The 24656-nt window shown below is 39.7% G+C and overlaps 1 protein-coding gene across 3 annotated transcripts; it reads left to right on the top strand.

The window, feature by feature from the left end:
- Positions 1-1177: 1177 nt before the first annotated feature.
- On the top strand, positions 1178-24637 carry ccnt2a (cyclin T2a). Of its 3 annotated transcripts, XM_067987251.1 has the most exons (10): positions 1203-1408; positions 4554-4635; positions 13531-13659; positions 14023-14083; positions 18929-18991; positions 19164-19209; positions 20647-20810; positions 21724-21794; positions 21893-23039; positions 23162-23295. In XM_067987251.1, exons 1-10 carry the CDS (start codon positions 1254-1256, stop codon positions 23200-23202), a joined length of 1959 nt encoding a protein of 652 aa, XP_067843352.1. In that variant the 5' UTR covers positions 1203-1253; the 3' UTR covers positions 23203-23295. The 3 variants fall into 3 exon arrangements, 2 of the variants coding, with proteins under 2 accessions (XP_067843351.1, XP_067843352.1); XM_067987250.1 differs by having other exon boundaries at positions 1201-1408; positions 21893-24637; XR_010963402.1 differs by lacking the exons at positions 21724-21794; positions 21893-23039; positions 23162-23295 and having other exon boundaries at positions 1178-1408; positions 19164-19535; positions 20647-20736.
- Positions 24638-24656: the final 19 nt, after the last annotated feature.

Genomic DNA, 24656 nt, shown 5'->3' with positions numbered 1-24656 from the left:
AGTAAATAAGAAATTGTTTCCACTGGCAAGAGGGTGGGTAACCAGAGGTCACAGATTTAAGATAATTGGCAAAAGAACCAGAAAGGAGCTGAAGAGAATTTTTTTACGCAGTGCGTTGTTATGATCTGGAATGCACTGGCTGAAAGGGTAGTGGAAGCAGATTCAATAATAACTTTCAAAAAGAGCAGGGGAGTGGGACTAATTGAGCCAGCACAGGCACGATGGACTGAATCACCTCCTTCTGTGAACGAGTGTGGATCCCCTATTGCCCTTCAAAAGGGAGCTGGAAAAATTCCTGAGACAGAACATTTCCAGTTATAGAGGGTAAATCTGTGTCATACACAGTATCCTTGAGCTTTGCTTTATGGAGCCAAAGTATTATTTCCCAGAGTTTTTCCTAAGCTGATCTGAGTTTTTTTTTCTCTTTTCTTTGCAGGACCCAGGACATGGGGAGATGAGTAAATGGTGTATGTGCTGCACCTTGTTGGGATGGGGTGGGCTTGATGGGCTGAATTGTCATTTTCAATCCTTATTTTCATGAGGGTAGAGAAAAAATTTAGAGGAAATGCTGATGAGATAAATTACCACAAAAAGGAGAAAGAAATAAAGAAACAAATGTAGGAGTAATAACAAACAGTAGAACACAGAAAAAAAAACAAATAACTAAAGAAAAGATACCAGATAAGAAAATGAAAATGTACTGAAATTGCAATTTTAGAAGGATAGCATCTTTAACAAAAAGTAGATTTGAAGGGGATTCAGCTGAGGCACAACATCTAAGAAATTAGTTTGTGGGCCTGAACGTTAGAGTTGGAATGTGCCTGTATAGTGAGTTAGTAAAGTGGGCAGCATGCAGTTTGCATCTGATGTGAAGGTTGTTGCAATGTAGTTGCATCGGTGTAAAATTGAATTATCAACCATAATACTGCACTGAGTAACTTATTTTTCGCTTATGGAATTATTATATCTGTTGCATATGTTTTTTTTCTAAGGAAATCGTATGAAAGAAGTAACATAAAACGAACCCATACGTTTTTTATTTCAATCTGTCCTGGGATCAGCCACATTCAGTCCTTTATTCGCCTTCCTTGGTAAAACTACAAATCCCAGCAGCTGCAATTTGAGCTTCCTGTGACGCGAGAATGGACTGGTTTGCTCATATCCGGTGATTGTGAGCGCGCACGCTGGCGCTGGTTGACGGGAGTACGCATGCGTTTTGTGCGACGCTGGGAGTTGGTCTGGGTGTCGGGTAAATGGCAGCTTCAGCCGCATCGTCGAAATGGTATTTCACCCGCGAACAGCTGGAGAATACGCCATCCCGGCGGTGCGGGATAGACACCGACAAGGAGCTCTCGTACCGGCAGCAGGCCGCCAACCTCGTCCAGGACATGGGGCAGCGGCTCAATGTGTATCCTTCCCATCAAAGGGATAACAAAAAAATGTCTAAGAAATGTCGGGGGAAGGGAGCGTGAGGCCTGCTCCATCTGATATGGCGGCGCCTGACAGGCCCGGCTGGGGGTCTGGGCCTGCGCCGGGGCCGGGGGCAGTGAGTAAAGGCGGCCGAGTGTGAGTGGGGGCACGCCGGGCTCTTTTGCTGGAGAATTAATGTGTGTTAAAATGTTAGCGATGCGGAGAATGGGCCGGGGCCTACCTTCAGGCCCCGGGCCGGGCCGGGCCGCTAACCAACTCGCTTTGTATTCGGCGTTTTTTGGCGGCACCTCGTTTGTTGTAGTTTCCCGCTGAAGAAACGAATGCTCCGGAGGGAGGAGGTGGGGGGGGAGATTGTTTAAGATTAGGAAGAATTGCCTCCCGAGTGTAAAATGGTCCGTTTCCTGCATTTTTTAACTCAATAATTGCAAAAATGCGTGGAGAGGCCCGCAGGATGGAAATGGAACAGGTGGTGCAACAGGGCACAAAAGACAATATGGCTGCCGGGATCAGACCGGCAATAATTGTTAACGGCGCCTCGCTTTTAAGTCATTTAAACTAATGGATGAGAAAATATCCACACGAGTTGAATTATGACTTATGTTTGCAAACTATCGTTGATAATGCAAAACGTAAAGTGGGAGTTTAAGCAGAGTTATACAGGTTATATATGTTAGATGTGCACTCGTCTAAGGGAGGAGAGGGAAGTAATTAATTGCTAGGACATTTAGATGATGGAGACCCGGTTAAAGTTATCAGTATTGAGTGCCAATTAATTGGTGGTGCAGATGTCATATACTGAACATGATTTATGTTTATCTGAGCTTTTTGAGTTGCTGACTCGAATCTGCCTAAAGGTTTAAATTTTTTGTTATTTACTGTGTAACTTAGAACCTGGAGGAATATTGTGGGATTGTAACAGAGACCCAGAAGGCCTTTGCATTAGTGACACATATAATGTTGCATTAGGTTATTTTAAAATGAATTAGAGGAACATTTGTCAGAATGAAAAACTGCAGCTCTATTAATCATGCAATGCCACCTATCCATGCACCACTATTGCCCATCATCTGTCCCATAAGAAAAAATGTAAACTACAACTGTCTATGCTACAGATATAGAATGAGGTGATTTATTTAATCTGGATTAATTAGTTGCACTTTTGTGTCATTCATTCTCTCTTTCTTCCCCCCCTCCCCCTCCCCCCCCCCTCCATCCAACCCCTGCCCCAAAACTAGTTTTTATTGCTTATGGCAATGGTGTATAGAGGTGGGTGGGGGGAGAAATCTAAGATCCAACTAAATAATTCACTGTAGGTTATGAAGTTCAGTATCACAATTTAAATTATTTACCATTTATTTTACATGGTCACCTGTTCCTGTCCAATTACTAATTTTAGGGATATGGTTATTAAATAGATGTTCACATTTGGGATGTGTACAATTTATGATTCATAAAAGAATCAACTATGCTGCTGCTGTTACCGATGTCAACCATTTTAATCTGAGTAATGTTTTATAATATTGGCCAAAGTGGTCTGTAGGTAAGTAGAGGTGACTGGCTGGCTAAGTATTTTTCTCTAAAGCAGCATATTTACTATGAGTAAATTTAAATAATATTTCATTATATATTTAATTTTAGGGACCTAGTTATTAACAGGTGATGAGGTCAGGTCAGCAGGGATTGCAAATACCAATGTAGTTCCTGCCAATTTTGGTGAAGACAAGGCTACAATGTGTTCAGTTGTCCCTTTACTTTCACACAGCACTAGCTCTTGTATATCTGCATGGTATCATTTGCATAAATAGGTTTTGAACCTTTAAACTGACTTGCCTATTTTCCAAGATTTGAATACTTGAGTTCAATTCCCATTTCTGCCTGAGCGCAGTGCTACAAGAGCAGTTCAAGGGGTACAGATTCTGAGGGTCTCCTTTATCATAGTGCATTCCCATTGCACAACTGCATGTATTTTTTTTAAAAAGTGGGGTTTATCATAATTCCATAACTGACTAAGATAACAGTTGAGTGGCACCAAATAGGTCCATTTCCTGGGTCATGACTTTCTTTTCCTGTAACTTTTAAAAAGGGATTTCTGTCCAATCCAAAGACCTAGATTGTTTCGTAGGGGGACTCTTGGTGTCTAACCTGTGTCTTTCTAAACACTCTCCAGATAAGATTGAATTATTGTGTGCTGATCAGTTTCTATGGGAGCTTATTTCAGTGTCGCTGAACTAATCAATTACAAATATTAGAATCATAACGGGTGGGGTGAGGTGGACCTGAGTGGATCCATTGCATAAATTATCTAAAAAGTCTGGGTTAGAGGCCCAGGCCTCCCAGAGTAAGTTTGCTGATTGAACTTGTTAACATTCCAGAGAAATAGGCAGAATAAATCTAAGACTGCCACAATTGTACTGGGGCATTTCCATTAGGATTGTAATCAGTACAATTCAGAGATGGAATAAAATTCAAGTTCTAGTTGAATTGAGTAGAATGGGCCTATATTCTCTCGAGTTTAGAAGAATGAGAAGTAATGTCATTGAAACATATAAGATTCTGAGGGGTTTGACAGAGTAGATGCCAGGAGGTTGTTTCCCCTGGCTGGAGTCTAGAACTAGGGGGCATAGTCTCAGGATAAGGGGTTGGCCATTTAGGACCGAGATGAGGAGGAATTTCTTCACTCGGTTGTGAATCTTTGGAATTCTCTACCCCAGAGAGCTGTAGATGCTCAGTCGTTGAGTATGTTCAAGGCTGAGATAGATTTTTGGACTCTAGGGGAATTAAAGGATATGGGAATAGGGCAGGAAAGTAGAGGTTGAAGATCAGCCATGATCTTTTTGAATGGTGGAGCAGGCTCGAGGGGCCGTATGGCCTACTCCTATTTATGTTCTGGCATGCAAAACAGGTGGTAGTAAATTGGCCGCCTGTTATGCATCCCGCCCGATTTTCCTTTCTGTTGGCTTATACCTGCGATGAAATTGAGTTTTTCTGGTATCTAAAATTCCCTATTTTCCATTGAATTATATTTTTGTTATCAGTGCCTCATTTTGATTAGATTTTAAGCAAAAAGTTTTAACATGCTTTTTAATGCCTCTAGGGTGCACTTTCCTTGACGTATATTTTAGCTCTCAATTGACTATCAACACTGCAATTGTTTATATGCACAGATTTTATATGCAACATTCTTTCACGAGGTTTCATAGAAATGTAAGTGGTATTTTTTTTTACTGCTGAGCAGAATGAGCTAGCACTATTGGTTAACCAATTGTAGGCCTGATATTGAAAGATCTAGTGAAGACACTGGAAGTTTTTGAGTCACATATCTCTGGTTAATTACATCTTTAATTTTGCAGCTAATACATTGACATTGTAATTTGTCACTTTTAAAATAGTCCCTTGCTGTCTAGCAATAATGATTACTAGTATGTGGTTCTAGTATGCTGTTGTATATTTTACTCCGAACGGTGGAATAGTTTTGTTGTGACTTTAGTGTATGTAGTGCACGAATCATAAAAATCTTTAACAGTTGTGCACCATATGCATGTAAGGAATAAATTTTGGTGGTACCAAAGTACCAATGTTTTTTTTAAAAAATTAAAATGCTCCATTTTCCACATCATTCATTTGCAAGTAATGAGACTAGAATATCAGTGAGTCAACTAAATTGGGAGTAAATTTTTTGAGCCCATTGCAGGATCATAGTTTACAAAATTAAGACCAGTACGTGGATGAGTGAATGCATTCAAATAAGCAACATGTGCCTACTGTACAGTGCAACCTCACAGCAAAAGCTGTTTATACAAGCTTTTTACAAGTTGCCACTACCCAGCACCCATTTGTGTATGTTAGAGAATGTTTAGTTTTTTTATTAACAGATCAGTATGGTCTGTCAGTTTGTGGTCATGCAGCCTTTGCATTTTAGTCCTGTGGATTAATCATAGTGCTGTGAGTAAGTTTACGCATCCTGGTTGCTGCCAAGTTTACATGCTCAGCAGAATTGCTCCTGTGCTTGGCGCAATTTTATGCATTAAAGGTTGACCGTGTTGTATTTGTAATGCATTCTGGGCTTTTGACTAGCTGAAAAACTGGTCTTTAAAATGGATTGAGAACAAAATGGAAGGTAAAAATAGTTTTAAAAATTAATTAGAATAGGCAGAAAAAATTAAAACTTAATGGGGATCAGGCAACTTGTTTTAAATTTTAAAAATTAAATTGTATTTTAAGTGCTTGTTTAATTTTGTTAAATACAACGAAAGTAAATGCCAATAACCTTTTTGTAATTTGTGATTGTAATTCATAAGTAGTTTGTTCTGTGAAGCGCTATGAGACATTTCAATGTGATACGGTGTTATATAAATTCAGATATTTTCTAAAAATGGCTAGTTATTTTCGCAACAGTGTTTGAACTGAATACCCACTGGCTCGGAGGCAGGAACTTACCTGATCCCAGTCTACGTAAATGTTAAAACAATCCAATATTTGTCTCAGCTGCACCTGAAACCAAATAGGCAGAATAATCAACAATTTACCCCATTTTATGTAGCTTCCATAAACATATAAGTACTCTGTCATTAGATGGGAAAAATTACTTGAGGCTTTGTCCCTTGGAGATTGGGGTTATGTTGATCAGATGACCTTCCCTGGCCCCATTGTACATAAGGAATAGTTTCTGAACCACAGCGCGCTGATTTTTCTCCAGTTGTCAATGGCAGCTCTTCTGTTTTATGCACAGGAAAAAGTTAGTCCTGTTTGTATCTGTAACATACAAGTTATTTCATTTCAGTCTGCAGAAAAGTTTCCAAGTTTCAGTGAGATACTAAGTAATCTTTCCACCTGAAGCATCTTTCTTTATTTTTATGTTCAAAGTTAGTTGATCAAGGTGTTTTTTTCCCCCCCCTGGTTAAGTTGCCTTTGACACCTGGATTCAAGATCTGCAACATTTGTGGATCTATCCTGGAATTATCATAACATTTGTCTGCATTTCAATCGATGCAACACAATTTCCAGCGTTGTGCAGCCTATTGTAAACTTGGCAGCAGGACCTGGCATAAGTACCAGATTTGCTGGAAGTAAATCCTTCGGATCAAAATGGCTTCCCTTGATTTTTCATGAAGAGGTGACATTGAATTCCAGTTCACTGAAGAAGTATACAGTCAGCGAGAAAGAGAATTTATGTTCAAGAACAGTCCACAATATTAACTATTGGAATCTCGTTCTTCACTGACTTGCTTGGAGAGAAGGCATTCGGGCCCACCCACGTTCCTACTTTTCCTGTCGCCAAGCTACCCAACTTCTAGGCTCTATAATTGCTATGGTGCTCTCTGGCACAAAACAAAAGATTAAAGTATTGGAGTTGATGTGCTGTTCCAGCACAACTAACAGTTGATCCAGATGCTGCCATAGCTTGCATGGCGATTGATTGACATTGGTTTTAAGTTAGCCAAACAAATGACATATATCTAAGGGAAAGTCCTTTTTAAAGGGGCAAGAAATATGAGGTTCGTTCTCATTTTATGTACCGGTTCCTCATCGCAGTTTACCTGTAATACCTTTATTTGGTCCAAGTCCCAGAGAAGTCTGCCGCAAGTAAAGATTCTGTCGTGACTTTTGTGGATCTTGTTGTATTCCACGTGTTCTACTCCCATTACTTATGTGGACATCTACCAGAATGGTTTGAGAGAACTTGAGTATTACACAGGCCTGACAAACTGTTCAGAGAGCCTCTACCTACTGAAGAAGCCTCTTTATTCAAATGTCCTGGAGTTTGGTACTGTAGTCCCATCTTCTGATTAAGTATTAGAAATCATCCTTAACAGAGCAAACCCGTTACTTTCCCAGTGAGAGTTAAAAGAACTGCACAATTTCAGTAAAAGTTTATATGCTCAAGGAACATTCTAAATGAGATTGGTATCTTGCACTTCAGAGCCTCCAAGGTTTGAAGCAATAACTTTCTCAGGACTGTTTCTTCTTGCCAAGAAACTTTCAGTCCTGGAGTTGATTAGTAAATGTTTTTCATGATATTGGTTGAAAGACTGTTTAATACCATTGAAACATTTTTATACAGTGGTGCTATGATTCCCTCTGTGATGCAGAGGCCATCAATCAGCCACAAGGTAGCTGACCCCTGAAGAGGGTGGTTTGGAGACAAATATATTGAGTAGATTTTGGCTATACATGTCCTGCCTATCATCAGAATGACCTCTCAGCCTGTGCAAGGAGCAGGAGCACAAATCTATGCTCAGCCACATTCTTCTTGGCTCACCAATGTTTGGTGCTCAAGTCTATTTGTTAGTTCTATTCTTCAGTGATCAGGTCAGCAACATATTAGGGAGAGTCTGTATAGATGATACCACCTAATGAGGTATACAAACAAGCAGGATGTGACTTATATTCCTGACTTTTGTCTCGATACCATGCAGATATGGCATTTGTGTCACAACTTCAGTCCTTTCTGCTCAACAGCTTGCAGGAGTGCAGAATGTCGCTGTGGATGCTCTGAAGAGGGACAGTTCGGCTGCACCAACAGACACACTATCAGGAGACAGCTCAGCTCTTTGACAGGTGGGGTTTTCCAGCAAGGGATATTATGACTACGTTTCAGACCGGAAGCTGACTCTTTTGTTGCAGGCATGGGCAGTCCAGGTATAGAATTGGATGGTCTCTTTGGCCAGGAAACCTCTCCTTTGCCTCTTAACTTACACCCAAGATCATTCACAAGTTTGGAGAAGAGTTAAAGGCAATCGTCTTAGAATCCCATACTGGCCAAGAAATCCTTGGACGTGGCTGAGTGCCAGTTGACCCTTTCAGATCGCATACAAATGGGATCTGATCTAACAGGGATAAAGCCAAATTTGGCATTGTTCTTCACATACTATACTTGAGAGCTTGGCTCTTGAGAAGGCCAGCCTAATTGTGCACGGTGTTCTTCCCTCGTTGGTGGATACCTTATAACCTTCAAAAACTTCTTCAAATATCTACAGTGCCAAATGAAAGTGTTTTGTACTTTGGAATCATGAGCGCAATCTATAAGGGTGTGAATTCTAGCTGCAGTTATAGCTTACTCAGGATCTAGCACCTAGGTTATTAGAATACATGCATCAACTGACACAAGTGACAGAAGTTCAACCTTCACATAAAATTTCTCATCCCTTTTCTACCCCCAAATTGAGTTTAACATGCGCTTTGGAGTTTATTTCATGTTTGTTGCATTGTGGTCTACAATTGATAATTGGTCTTGTCTGCAATTGGTAAGTGAGGGGTGGTTCAGAATGTGGCATTTGTACAGTGGTTGGGATGTGGGGTGGCTTCCTTAACAAGATGGTCCCTGCTTAGTGTTAAATCTTGATCAAAAGAACTTGCGTTATATAGTGCATTATCACATACTTAGGATGTCTCCAAGTGCTTCACAGCTGTCATGTAGGCAAATGCAAGAACCAATGCACACAAGGTCCCACAAACCACAAATAAGATGAATAACTGGTTAATTTTTTTGTGTCGTGTTGGTTGAGGGAGCAGTGTTAGCCAGGGCACTAGGAGAACTCTGCTTTTTGAATAGCAGGTGCTTCTGGTGTTCTGGCCAGCATTTGAATGAGAATTTAAACTGAAGCCCTACCTACCAGAACAGGTATGTGAGGCCTCAGTGTAACATAACATCTCATCTGAAAACATTACTTTTTGTCATGCCTTAGTCAAGAAACTCTATTGGGGCTTCTTGGCAAAAGCTTTTGTACATTCAATTGATGTCCTAAGTTCTACTTTTGCCCTCGTTTCAGTAGATTGTTAGGTTTGTGGAGCTTGAATTACATTCAAATGAAGAAATGCATACCCAAAAATAGCTGTTCTGATTAGGATGGAAGCTAATGAATTTACTAAAGATGTAACATTTAACTTTATTGCGACCTAATGTAAATGAGATCATCATGAATGGAAGCTGTAGCTGTATGAAAAATGTTTTTCCTCTTCAGTGAATCAAAAGCCATTTTGTTGTGCATAAGAATTGTGCAATTCGGAATACAAGTGCAAGAAGGAAGCTCAACACTAAAGACTTTTTGTTCCTTAAATCATGTGATTTTAATTTTTTTGAGACCATCTGCTGTGCCAGTTGTATTTATGCTGGGACATGTTTTCAATGTATTATTAAAGCTTGTAATTAGGATGGTGGAATAGGGATATAATTTCTGAAGCCATATGAGAAAACTTTGGAAATTGGATTAAAAGTAGAACCTAGGACATTGCTTGAATGTACAAATGCTTTGGCTGAAATGCCCCACTATGGTATTTAATTCATCCACCAAGCATTATCAGCAAGCTTGAGAAGGGACTTTTCCAGTATTGAGTACATACACTATTTGAACCAGTACAAGCATAGTAAATTTGGTTGAAATAAAGCCAGAGTCCCCACCTGCTCTTTGGGTAGGGGCAAAGACGTTGAGCATGTGAACAAAAGTAACAATGATTAAATACTTCAGTCTGAACTCTAGCTCCTGATAGGTACTAATATAAATGATTTTAGATGATAGGTTGGTTTTTGAGGGGGAAGGAATTCAGGTAAATCCATTGTAAAGAAACATTGGCAAATTGACTGACTGGTAGATTGCATTTTATGTTGTCTGCTTCCAGGGTAGAACTAGACAGCCACTTAAACTGGATTGAAGTTCCTTCTAATGAGTTCTCCAATGAAGGCAAATACCTGATGTGCATATTAATCACTGTTTAATTTTACAGCTGTTCTGAAAGCCAGGTTGAAGATCTAGGTCTTCAGAACCCCACAGCCAGTTTCTGCGCTACTTTGATTTACTTTTGGTCTGTGGAGGTGGAGTAAATGAGAATATTAAGTTGGGTACCATAGGTGTACTCTTATTCCTGTGAAGAAGCTCAGCCTTCATATGTAAAACTTCCTCCCAGCTTATTGCTTGCATTTTTTGGCATAGCTTAAAAAAATGTGTAACTTTGCCACTAGATAGATGATTTTAAAATTGACTTGTGTACATAGGTAAGTGATCTGCACTTCATACTCTTTGTAATACTGACTTTGCGTTCCTAAAACTCTTGAGTTACTGAGGAGTGGCATTTTTTTCACTTGTGTGTTAACAGTTTTGGTTTACCTACTATCACATTACAAGGCTTTCATCAAAACATTTAGCATGCGTTCACAGTACTGCTGGTTGATAAAGCAAAGTTTAAATGCGTTAGGATGACTTGTTAATTTAAATTGCATTTTATTTAATATAGCAACAAAGGATGATCTTTACCTGTCTAAATTGATATCAACATAGATGTTGGATCAGTCTGTTACCAGTATTGAGACTAAGTTATGATCTCATTTACAAAAGTAGTGCAGGAATTGAAATATTTTTGTACTCTTGTTTGCCTGTATCATAGAAGGTTACAGCACGGAAGGAGGCCATTTGGGCCAAAGAGTCCGCACCAGCTCTATGCACGAGCAATCTAGCTAGCTCCACTGCCCCGCCCTATCCCCATAGCCCTGCACGTTTTTTCGTTTCAAGTACTTATCCAGTTCCCTTTTGAAGGCCATGATTGAATCTGCCTCCACCACTCCCTCGGGCAGTGCATTTCAGATCCTAACTACTCGCTGTGTTTAAAAAAAAACACAAAAAAAATTTCCTCATCACCTTTGGTTCTTTTGCCAATCACCTTAAATCTTTGCCCTCTGGTTCTTGACCCTTCTGCCAATGGGACAGTTTCTCTCCACTCTGTCTAGACCCATCATGACTTTGAACACCTATCAAATCTCATCTCCACTTTCTCTGTTCCAAGACGAACAATCCCAGTCTATCCACGTAATTTAAATATCTCATCCCTGGAACCATTCCAGTAAATCTCCTCTGCACCCTCTCTAAGGCCTTCACATCCTTCCTAAAGTGCAGTGCCCAGAACTAGACACAATACTCCAGTTGTGGCCGAACCAGTGTTTTATAAAGGTTCATGACTTTGTTGCTTTTGTACTCTATGCCTCTATTTATAAAGCCCAGGACTCCGTATGCTTTTTTAACCGCGTTCTCAACCTGCCCTGCCACCTTCAGCGATTTATGCACATACACCCCCAGATCCCTCTTCCTCCACCCTTTTTAGAATTGTGCCCTCTAGTTTATATTGCCTCTCCTCATTTTTCCTACCAAAATGCATCACCTCGTGTTTTTCTGCGTTAAACTTCATCTGACGTGTCCGTCCATGCCACCAGAGTGTCTGTATCCTCTTGAAGTCTATTGCTATCCTCCTCACTGTTTACTACCCTTCCAAGTTTTGTGTCATCCGCAAATTTTGAAATTGTGCCCTGTACTCCCAAGTCCAAGTCATTAATATATATCAAGAAAAGCAGTGGTCCCAGCCACCTCCCTCCAGTCCGAAAAACAGCCGTTCACCACTACTGTTTCCTGTCATTTAGCCAATTCTGTATCCATGTTGCTATTGTCCCCTTTATTCCATGGGCCGCAATCTTAATAGCAAGCCTACAGTGTGGCATTTTATCAAACGCTTTTTGAAAATCCATGTACATCACATCAACTTCATTGCCCTCATCTACCTTCTCTGTTACCTCCTCAAAAAACTTTCAAGTTAATTAAACACGATTTGCCTTTAACAAATCTGTGCTGGCTTTCCCTAATCAATCTCAATCATCCAAGTGACTGTTAATTGTCCCGTATTATCGTTTCCAAAAGTTTCCCCACCAGAGGTTAAACTGACAGGCCTATAGTTGCTGGGTTTATCCTTACACCCTTTTTTGAACAAGGGTGTAACCTCTGCGATTCTCCAGTCCTCTGGCACAACCCCCATACCTAAGGATGTCTGGAAGATTGTGGCCAGTACCTCTGCAATTTCCCCCCTTACTTCCCTCAGCATCCTAGGGTGCATCCCATCCGGACCAGGTGACTTACCTATTTTAAGTACAGATAGCCTTTCTAGTACCTCTTCTCAATTTTTAGCCCATCCAGTATCTTAACTATATCTTCCTTTACTGAGACTCTGGCAGCATCTTCTTCCTTGGTAAAGACCGATGCAAAGTACTCAGCCGTGCCCACTGCCTCCATGAGTAGATCGCCTTTGTGGTCCCTAATCGGCCCCTCCCCTCCTCTTACTACCTGTCTATTAACATGTCTGTAGAAGACTTTTATATTCCCTTTTATATTGGTCGCTAGTCTAGTCTCATACTCTCTCTTTGCCCCTCATTTCCTTTTTCACTTCCCCTCTGAACTTTCTATATTCTGCATGGTTCTCACTTGTGTTATCAACCTGACACCTGTCATATGCCGCTTTTTTCCACTTCATCTTATTCTTTATCTCCTTTGTCATCCAGGCAGCTTTGGCTTTAGTTGCCCTACCTTTCTCCCTCGTTGGCATGTACCTTGTCTGTACCCGAATCATCTCTTTAAAGGCCGCCCACTGTTCAGTTACAGTTTTGCCTGACAATCTATGATTCCAGTTTAACTGGGCCAGATCTGTTCTCATCCCCCGAAATTGGCCCTCTTCCAATTAAGTATTTTTCCTTTAGAGTAGACAGAGTTCTTTTCCATAGCTATTCTAAACCTTATGATACTATGATCGCTGCTCCATAAATGCTCTCCCACTGACACTTGTTCCACTTGGCCCGTCTCATTCCCTACAACCTGTAACTTAATGTTCAAAATTTATGCTCCAAAGCAAAATGTAGAGAGATTTATTAAAAATACCACAAGTGCTACATACCACAAGATAATGGCAAGCTGTAAAACTGCACTAGGTGCAAAAATAAATTAACTATCATATTATATACTATCTCTGGCATTTGAGAGCAATGCTATCTATTAGCCTGTATTTTTCAAATTAGTTTTTGATTTAAGAACAGTAAAATTTTAAGCATTGTTGATTGAAGTGCACAGTGACTACACTTCAAAAATACTTCATTGGCTGTAAAGCGCTTTGGGACGTCCTGAGGTCGTGAAAAGCGCTATATAAATGCAAGTCTTTTCTTTCTATCTGAATCTTGTGTATTTAGGTGGTTAGCAAGCATGTACTGTGTTTGAATCAAAATTTTGCTGTTTTTTTGATAGATACTAATTGGTATTTTCATTTAAGCATTTAACATTTGTTGAAAATTCTTAACAGGTAATTTCACCTGCTGCTTTGTTCTTGGCTGCAAAAGTAGAGGAACAGCCGCGTAAACTTGAGCATGTCATAAAGGTGGTACATGCCTGCTTGAACCCTCAAGAACCGCCACTAGATGCTAAGAGTGATGTAAGTTGCAAATAATCTGGCAAAGCGACATTTAGGATATGAATGTAATATTTAAAACATTGGGTTTTTAATAATGAGCAAACTTTAAAACTTTATTTGACCTGCAAATTTTATATTTAAGTATAAAAGTAATCTTTGATATTTCTGACTGAGTGTAAGTCCAAATTTTCATTGATTTAGCTAAATAATTTTAATAAATGAAATCTAACATTGTAACTTGGCAAAACAACTATTCCTTCACCATTTCTATTTGTTATACCAAAAGGCTGCTATTTTAGGGAAAATGTTCATCGAGGGGTGAGCTTGTTTGCTTTAGATTCCACTATGCAAACTAGTTTATAATGCATGTTCTTTAAACTTCAGGCATATCTTCAACAGGCCCAAGACCTGGTCATACTTGAAAGTATAATACTGCAAACCTTGGGTAAGTTGGAGTAAGGGCTAGAGTACAGTGACAAAATGTGGTTTAAAGGACAAGACGTTTAACTTCAGTGCTAGGGCAATGTAGACCAGTCTGTTAAAATATTTTACACTTTAGAAGAACATATTCTCAATCTTGGAACTTTCCTGTTCTCCAGTGAATTACATGTCATTGTGGTTTAGTCTTTCAGTAATGATTTCTACACTTTTTGATGTAGGCATTTGTTTAAATTCTTGGTTTGTGGGTGACACTGAAAGCTGCATGTATTGCCCGTCCCTTGTTGCTCAGCTGGTGGTGAGCCACCTTCTTGAACCACTGCATTTTCTGTGCCGGTGGTGCTCCCAATATGGTGTTGGGGAAATTCCAGGAATTTGGCCTAGAGACGATGAAAGCATGGTGGTGTATGGTCAAGTCAGGGTGATGTGACTTAGAGATGATGTTCCCATGATCTTGCAGCTGTTGTCCTTGTTGGTAGAGGTCAAGGGGCTTGGTGCTTTTGGTGAGTTGCTACTGTGCATCCTGTATCAAGACCACAGTTGTAAAACCCTTTTAGATTTGTCAGTTTGTTCTGTAGCCTTCCGGATTAAATGGCTGCTTTTATTCCCAACTATTAATATTTCAGTTTAATTGGCCTTGATTAAGAGCACGGAGAATGGCTATGGAACTAGAGAATGAATGTTACTTCAAGCAACTACTTCCAAGGTGTGTGTGTCCTGGAAACAGGATGCATGTATGCCATCTCAGAACAGGAATAGTGTCATTGTTTAATTGCTAGCAGATCTCCTGTGGTGCTGCTTACAGTAAGTGGGATAATGTACTGTTTTACAATAGGAGTGTTTTACTATGTAGTGCACCATATATTCTGCTAATGTGGACTTGTGTTTAATGAAGCTTGTCCCTTTTTAAGGCCACAGAGACTAATTGTTGTAGTAGATCCTTAAGTCAACTAGAGGTAATTTGCTGATAAAGGAAACTTGGAAATTGGCAGGTGCTTGTAAAGTTCTTGCTCCAAGCCAGAAGATACCAGTGTGGATTGGGAAGTGTCTTTTTTTCTTAATATTGCTGACCTTTAAAATGTGATAGGCTTAACGTTTTAACACATACTAGTGGATATTCTATGACATCGTACACCTAAGTGAAAGGATATAGTTTCTCCTTGACCTGATCTGTCTTTTTCATGTGTCCTCATCATCTCTGCCCCAATCTCTCTCTGCTTGTCCCTGTCCTCTTCTGCTTCTCTTTCTCTTCATTTCTTGTTTGCTTTTGTTAGAGCGGGAGTGGATGATGTGACATGTTGGGAAAGAAGATGCTGAGGGTTGGAAACTGCATCTCCAGGTGCATAGCAAATGTGGCCTACTGCCCTTGGCTGCTCACTTCCCATCCCTCACCTTGTCTTGCCTTTCATGAAGCCCCTTGTTCCTGTTGCACCCCATACTATTTATTTTTGCGTTACCGCCGCTAGCTCCTGATCCTACCACTCCATTGCTGTCATAGACATCCCTTTGAACTACCTGCATGAATGCATGTATCCTGGACACTGCATCACTCCACTGTTACCTCCCATCCCACTCTTTGAGGGTGTGTGGCAAGAGATGAGAGGCATGTTGACTGTCCTGTTATTCTATTACTGTGGCGTCCCTATTAACTGTGCTCACCCTATTCACTTTGGTGCCCCTCATCTCTCTATACCCTGCCTCCTTCCATCCATCCTGGTCCCCATTGTCCTGAGCCCACTAACATTGGTTCTCAGTTAGCTCCAATCCCCTCCAGTGTGGCCCTTAACCCACTGCTAATCTACTGATTTGAGTCCTACAAAGACTTAAAGATATCTGGAATTTAAATTGCAGGATTTCATCCTTAATGTTTTAAGGATAAAACTACATTGGTGCTATTCAAGAAGCATTGAACTCTGTAGTTGAGCAAAGCTTGACAAGTTGACCAGTCACTTGTGTAGCAACTTATAACTAACCAGATTTCTTTTATTGCAGCCAGAAGTCAAATTGGGTGTCCTAATTATCCCCATGGCCAGGGTACTTGGGTGAAAATATATGTATCCATTTTGGGGGAGGAAGTTGTATTGTCTATTTCTACTTTGTGTTGAGCTTGTATGATAAAACTGATTTTTACTGCTTAAATCCTCTTTCCTATTTTTCCTTTTCTCATTTTGACTGCTGTTTATTTTTCTGGCTCCTATCAACATAGACCACGGCACTCATTCACCCACAACTTGTGCACGGAACTGACAACTTATTGACAGGGTGAATCCTTGTGCTCTAGAAGTTGTTATTACAAGCCAGGTGTTTTGAGATCCTTCAAGAGAATTTTCTGATCTAACTAAAATTATGCTTTTTCTCTTGAGTTGTATTTTCCCTGCTCTGGCTTTCCAGTTCATTCAGCTGCCACACACAAACCAGATTTTCTTTCATCTATGGGGAGGAAATGCATGAGGGAGATTAGTATGATAAATTTGTGACCTGCAGCAATGATTTTGCTTTGGTGTTTCTTTCAGTTTTTGTTGGCAGTGATTACATCCATTGCTGTTTGTGGGATCTTTGTGTAAAATGGCTACTGCATTTGTCTGTATAAGTCAATTGCATTTCAAAAAAAGTAATTCATTGTACGTGAAGTGCTTTGCAATCAATGATAAGGTGCTATATCAATGCAAGTTTTTCTTTTGTTTTATGCTCTGTTAACAGCAGTATTGATTCCAGTACATGGAGGAAAACTTTAATTTAATGGTTCTCTGTTTTTCTGCACTAAGATAATTGCTGTTTGTAGTGTCAATTTTTGGGTCATCTTTCAGTTTTGAAGCTTGCAAATATTGGCCTACTTTCAGCAGAATGGTTCTGCTAGACTAGTGTTTGAGCTCCTGGCTTCAAATATTTAAGGATCCTTCCAACTGACATCTGCTTGTGTTATCTTCACTGCACAACTTTCAGAAGTATAAAGTTTGTTCTGAACTCAGCAAAGGAGCTTACCCTTTTTTATTTTTCTCTACTTGTCTGTCAAAGACATTGACTTCTTTTGTGGTAGCCTGCACTGACTTTGGTCACCATCCAGTAATTTCCCAAGTGGCCATTATTCATAGTGAGCCTTCACAGTGAGTGTCTGGCTATTCTACTGCATGAGATATAAATCAAGTCTCACTTTGTTCCCATCCAAAGTCCACATGTTTGTTTCCAGTATGAGTAGCTAGAGAGTAACCAGGAGCAGGAACATTGGTTTTCTTTCCCCTGTCTGACCAAGCGGGCACTGAGGCCACTTGTATAATAGGAAGGCAGCAGCCTTGAGGCATTCAGTCTGAAATATTTTAAGCATGTTGGTTTATCTGAAGTTGAAAGATGTGTCTGTTGTCACTTGTACAAACGTGAAGGTGACTGCTCTGATTGAAAACCACAGTGCCTCTACTTATGTCAACAGGAAAGGATTCCACACATTCAGTGTGCAGCTAACTGCACCACATTATGCAGATTACTTGCTCCTTTAGGAGCTTCCACAATTATTTCATTTTAAGGTAATCTGCGTTCCCAACACCGTTTGACCTAAAGTGGCAAAGTTTCACGGTAGCTGGTAGATCAAGGCCATCCTTTGCAGCCGTGGCGGAAGACGACATTATGATGTATCTGAGGACACGCACCTAGCAGTAGAGTACAGTCTATACAGTCTCACCAGAATAATAATTGAACACAATATTGGCATTTTGTAGGGGCCTGAAACAATCCAGGGGTGTTCTGCAATATCGCCTGGCTAGTGTCTTGAGGTTTATTGCTGCTGGCTACAGAACTTTGCCTTCCAAAGAGGCCTCATCATGGGACCCTTGGAGGAGTTAGGCCCCCCTGGAAGCAAGGAGATCAGTAAAAGAAGCACCAGCAGCCTGAAGAGGATGGAGGATGTAGGAGATAACCTATTCCTGATTGCAAGGATTGTTCTTGCCACTTTTGTACATCTCTCTGAATTCCACATCTGGCACTGTATTAACAGACCTGACTACATCTTTTCTCCCTTCCCTCTACAAATATTTTGTGATCTGCAGAACTTTCTCCGTATACAACTCAAGTTCCCATTCATGCAACTTGATGAAAGCAAGTTCCAAGCCTTTGCAAGAATCGCTTTTTATTTCAGTGATAGTTTTAATCATTCATGTTGTTTTCACCTGGTGTTCCCACATAGTGTAGAGGGTTACCTGCCTGGTGGAGTCGTCATTCTTCTACGCATATTTTTTTTCCATAAAAAGGATGTGAGCATTGCTTGCAAGGCTGCCATTTATTGCCGATCCTTAGTTGCCCTTGAGAAGATGGTGGTGGGCTATCCTGATCCGCTGCAGTGGTGAAGATGCTCCCACGCTGCTGTTGGGGAGTGTCATGATCTCACCTCATCCAGACCATAAGCCCAGCCTGGGTATAGTTTGGTAGCTTTGAATGAAAATGAACTGGTGCAATGTTGTACGTCCTGGGGCTTAATATGGTGCAGGAGTGGGACCATGTGCAGCATTGCAGATCTGCAAAGTCATGCTACTATCATGTGTGCTCAGCGCCTTCTTTACCCAGAGCCCATCAAGCTAGACCGTATTCCCGCAGTGTGTAAAGGATGCAAGCCATTCAAATAATCAATACTATACTATTGGATAGTTTTTTTGTCTGATTTGCTTTATTTTAATATCTTTTTTATAATTGTAAATCTTTAAATTTAATATCAGGCTGTGTGTTTACAGTTCAGTTGTCTGCTTTTTCTGTGAGCCTACTAGTTTTACCCCATACCTTTTTTAAAAAACAAATCTATAAATTCCTATTGTGTGGTACTGTCTCTCAAAATGAATTGGGGTTAAATTGAAGTTACTTAATTTTACAGGTTTTGAGATTACTATAGAACACCCTCATACTGATGTGGTGAAATGTACCCAGTTAGTGAGAGGTAAGTGTCTTTCATGTTTATATAGTAGATATACATTGAGTAACTATACAGAACTTCAGTTGTGTCCAGTGCAATACACTGAACATTGGTTTTACCCACTGAATTTAGTGAGTAATGCCTAAATATATTTAAAATGTTTTTCCTTAAACTAATTCTGTTTTTTTTATTACAGCAAGCAAGGATTTGGCACAGACTTCCTATTTCATGGCTACCAACAGGTTGTTATCCTGACCCTCTTTGTTGCACAGTTTCAGGCACACTATTGCTTCCCTTACTGCAGGGCCCCCTAACACGTGTCTCAAGCCCTTGTTGCAGCAGAGAAATGTCCCTTCATCTGCAGTGATGGTACCTCTCTGTTTGCAGTGCGGTGTACTGTACGAGGGTGTTTTGGGCACTGAGGGGTTAAATGCACAATGAGAAGTGTAGTGGTGCTCTCTGGTTACATTAACTCGATTCTGAGTGCATAACTCTAAAAATTGGTAGCCTGAATAGCAACTAAAGATTACAAAGAGATAAACTTAACCTAGAATTCACAAGCATCTTGGTAAGTATGAAAGCATTTAACATTTTTACACTTCTCGTTGAATTGCAGAATTTAATTTTTCCAAAATTAATTGACTTTCTAACAATATTTTGATGTTTTCAGATTAAAACATTACAGCACAATTTAAGAACTGCAAGTTGTTGGGTTGTACTTCCAGTTTCAATGGAAATTATTCAGTGGCCCCCTAAAACTAACTGGAGGTCCTAAATGTGGGTAATAAAATTGACAATATTGGAGGTACCATCATTGCCAAAATTTGTTCAAGTATCTTTTTAATTAGCTGTATGGCATATTTCTAAGGAATAGGGCTCAAAACATTTTGTTCAATTTGATAGTTGAAATAAGGTACTATTATTACCTAAATTGAGATGATATTGCTGGTGACAAGTGCACCTAAACCACTGGATAGCAGATCATTGGTAGTAACAACTTGCAAAACACACTGAAGTTGCAGAAAATATGGTTTATAATAGATTGAAAAAATGTAGAAAATGCAACAGATCCTGTATTTTGCTGCTGTTTGTAGGGACTGAATTTTATGTATACCCACATTCAAAGAAAAGTATAAACAGCAACTGCACATTGGTTTAATTAAAATCACATCTCAGTTGAATTAATGTCTGAACTTTCAAAAATGTTTGGGCTTAATGGTTTTCCTTACCAGATAGCTGGTTGTTTTACAGGTGATGATGTTGAGTGCACGGAATTGGTACATCAATATAATTTATCATCACTTAAATGTTTTGGGTTTGTTTTGGCCAGACTTTTTTTTTGCCTTGCAAACATTCTGAAAGAGGTTTCTTATTAAGTTTGAGAACTGTCTAGTAAGGAACATGGTGAATAGTAACTTGACAAGAATTTTTCATTAAGCCAATGTATAATGGTGTATATACTGCCTCCAAGATGAACTTAAGTGGAAACATGTATTTTCAACATGTTCTTCCATGCTCTATCTGGAGTAAATCCATTTTCAGCTTTGTGCTGGAAGTGTGACCCACCTTCTGCAGATACTAATGTCTATCTTTTTGCACAGCAACTAAATAGCTTCCTGTTTTTGTCTCTTGTATTTTTTTTTCCATGATCCACCGATCATCAATATTCTCCACTACAGTTTGCACCTGACAACATTTTGCTTGCAGTACAAACCTACCGTGATAGCATGCGTGTGTATTCATCTGGCTTGCAAGTGGTCCAACTGGGAGATACCTGTATCCACAGATGGGAAACACTGGTGGGAATATGTGGATCCATCTGTGACTCTGGAATTACTTGATGGTTAGTTGTAAATTTGTAGGGAATTTGTAGCTAAAACTAGATTTGCAGTCTTCATTTTGCCACACAAGTCTATGTAATCACACAGGGCCTAGCAACTTAATATAATATTTAGTGCAGTAAATTTCTAATGTTATGCTGTGTTTTAGAAAGTGTGCTGAGCTACCACAGCCCTTGATAATGCACACTGCATATGGTTCCCTTCCCCACCCTAATCTTTCTCAATAGTGGTTGGAAAGCTATATCCTGTAACTTGTGTTGCCAGAGTGGCTCAGGAGGAAGACCCAAAATGGCACGTCTCCATGGGACTGAAAGTAGAGCGCAGAAACTATCCCAAAAATTTTGTTTTATTAGAGAATGAGGAGTATTTTGTAAAACTTTCCATTTCCCCAAATCTTACTGCTTTTGTAGCACTTCCACGCAGTAGGAGTGAAATTTAAAAAAAGCCTTCTGAAATATTTTCAAAAATTGCACAAATCTCATGGTTGACTGAACATAGCCTGTTGCCATCTTAACTGAATGTCTCCTAGATATTCTACAAGCACTCTGGTTAATGGCAGACCTATAAAGTGGGACAAGCTGAAGCTGTTTTCAAAATGCAGTCTTCCAAATAATAACATATTGGGTCCTGTTGCTGGTATAATATTAAAAGTCCCCATTTAAAACATTTGATTTCAGTAAAAGATGCAGTGACATGCTTAGTTAGATTTGTGTTATCTGACACAGTTGTTTTTAGCTGGAAATTATTAAAATTGTGAACTTTAGTCAGAAAGCTTTTACAAAAGTAACTACCCACAATGGTATACTTTTAAGAATATGATTGTGGTAAGTTTTCAGTGTTTTGTGCTTAAAGATATAAATTGCTGTTAGAAAATTTTTTTTTCATGGCCTAACCTTTATTGAATTTTATTTGCAGAGTTAACACATGAATTTCTGCAAATACTAGAGAAAACTCCAAGCAGATTGAAGAGGATACGAAACTGGCGGGTAAAACTCTTAGTTTGCATTGTTGATTTAATTTGTATGTCTCTTTTTTTAGTTACAGTTGTAAATATTAGCTTCATTTTGGTTTCCTTCCTTTATAGGCTAATCAGGCTGCAAAGAAACCAAAAATAGATGGTCAGATAGCTGATAATGTTCTTTCTGGTTCATCTGGGCCCAATGAATCTACGTGTTCTGTTGGTGGTGATCCTGCTTCAAGTGCAAATTTTCCTAAATCAAATTCCACAACTGCTCTACCTGCATCATTGAACTCTGGTAGTATTTCAGTTCCAGCGCATGTCCCTGAAATGATGGCTACCACATCATTCAGTTCTACCTCCCAACAAGAATGGCCTCAGCATCCACACCAGAACATGGAGCCAGCTCATTCTCACAAACAAGATATGCCAGTATCTGTCAACAAAAATGACATGATCTGCATTCAGCAGTCAACTTCTGGACAGTTAGCTCAAAGCCATCATCGATCTGAAAAAGGTTCAGGGCATTCATCTAGTAAACATGAACATCTTAAATCTGGTAATGGCAAACATCACGGATTCCCCCTTCCATCTGTACCAGCTCCTCAAAAATTAGCTTTGGACAGATATAGAGAGAAATTTGCTGCAGAACTTGCAGTACAGAAACGCAAACTAGAAACACTGGAGTCTGATGTGAAAGAACAGTATGCCTCTGCTGCTCAAGCCCTGGTAGAACAACAGAAAAAGCGTGTGCCAGCACAGCAGCAAATTCAGCATAATAGTAACGCTGTGACTTCACCAATTAAAATGAAAATCCCAATTTCATCAGAAAAATCAGAGAGGCACGCAGCAGATAAAAAGGAAAAGGGTTTGCTTAAATTACGGATACCCATCCCACCCACAGAAAAGGCTTCTAAGGATGAGCTAAAAATGAAAATTAAAGTTCCCTCCTCTGAAAGACACAGCTCCTCGGATGAGGGCAGTGGTAAGAGCAAGCACACAAGTCCACATGCAGGCAAGGAGCATAAGGAGAAACGCAAGGACCATTCTTCTCACCATCATCACCATAGCAGCCACAAGCATTCGCATAGCAGCAGTAGTGGGAGTAGTAGACACGGTATTGATGGATCGAAAGGAGGAACTTTGCGGAGTCCCGTAGGTCTGAGCGGTGATGGCAGTTCCACTGGCTCCAGTTCTACACGCAAGAGGGCGCACGCCAGTGATACTTCTCACAACCACCATCCCAAAATGAGCAAAACCTCCAAGACTGCAGGTACTTCATCTAGCTCTTCTTCCTCTTCCTCTTCTTCTTCCTCCTCTGTGAAGCAGTATATATACCCTTACAACTTAATTCTTAACCTTCCCTCCTCCCCTCCTCCCACTGTCACATACCAGGTGGGCTATGGACAACTCAGCACCCTCATGAAACTGGATAGGAAACCTACAGAGGCCAACGGTCACAACGCCAATCCAGAATACAATGCAAACAGCCAGCACATGGACTACAAAGATACTTACGATATGCTGGAGTCACTCTTAAGTGCCCAAGGAGTGAACATGTAGCCGTAATTCGCAGCCTGTGTTTGAAGTTGGAATTCTACTCCCTCTTAATCCAGCTGTGACAAAAGTCATTGCTGCCACTGCTTCCATCAGATCTGAGCGCTGCTTCCCCATCCTCCACTTTCAAAAGGAGATTAGCGTAAGCATAATCAGAGGTGAATGTTGAAAGGGTTGTGCTCTACACATAGTATTATAATTACAAATGCTGTAACTTCTAGCATGAAATGTGCATATTTAATTTTGCCGGTATTTCAGCAATTGAAAATTAAAGATGGCAGACTGCTGCTTGTGATGGTTTAATGCCTAATGTGTTGTGCACACCGATAATGTGGCAGTTTATGTTGGTTTTGCAATCTGTCAAAGCCCATGTTCATATTGCCACATGTTTCAAAGGAGTGCAATTTTTTTTCAAATTTCATTTTTGTCCTTTTATTGTATGGTGATTTTGCATGTTTCTAGGACAAAAGGGATGTAAAATGGACATTAGAGACAACTGTATTAGTTTACCAGAAAGTGGAGAAAAATGTACATACATTTTTGTATGTTTAGATGTACTATGAATACTCAGGTTTGGAGCTGCTTGTAAGTATAAAAAGTTTAAAAAAAAGAGAGGTTTACATATGACTGACTTTGCTATAAAGTGCATTTAACAATTTTCATGGCTTGTTGAAGTAATTTACCCAGGCACCGTGCTGTTTCTTGATTACATTGGGTTATTAATGTAAAATTTTTAAAAATTGTCACAGCTCATGTAGGACAGAAGTTAAGTCACGAGTGTAATAGCTGTATTTTTTTAGGTTAGCTCTTCTATAAAGATTACTTTAAATACATCTTAATACTCTACAGGGATCAAAGTGTCAATCAGCATCTTAACTTTCCAGCTTCTGTATGCTTGGATTATAAAGTAAAAGGAACAAGTTACTGTTAATGATGTGATTTTTTTCAGGCATATATAGGTTTGCAGTCAACTACACAAGCAAGAACATCTTAAAAAGGTATTACCTGACCTTTATGGCTGACACAAGCACCAAAATAGTACTGTTCAAAATTATAACATACATGTTAATTATTGTAGTTACAGAAAAACACCAATTATTTTGTGTGTGGGGTGGCAATGCAAGAGCTGTGATGTAATCTAGTGTTCCTTATGACTGAACTGAGTGGTTTGGGTCTTAAATATTCAAGACTTAAGTACTTGTTGAGCCATAATAGTGATGTTAAAAAAAAAAATTGCTGTCATTGGTCAGATATTACCTTTTTAACATTGAAAATTTCTTCGTTGAATTCATCAATAAATGTGATAGTTATTCACATTGTTTCCTGTAGTCTT

The sequence above is a fragment of the Heptranchias perlo genome, chromosome 7, assembly GCF_035084215.1.
Source record: "Heptranchias perlo isolate sHepPer1 chromosome 7, sHepPer1.hap1, whole genome shotgun sequence".
Lineage (NCBI taxonomy): Eukaryota > Metazoa > Chordata > Chondrichthyes > Hexanchiformes > Hexanchidae > Heptranchias > Heptranchias perlo.
The sequence above is the reverse complement of the archived record's forward strand: the minus strand, read 5'-3'. Positions and strand labels throughout refer to the sequence as shown.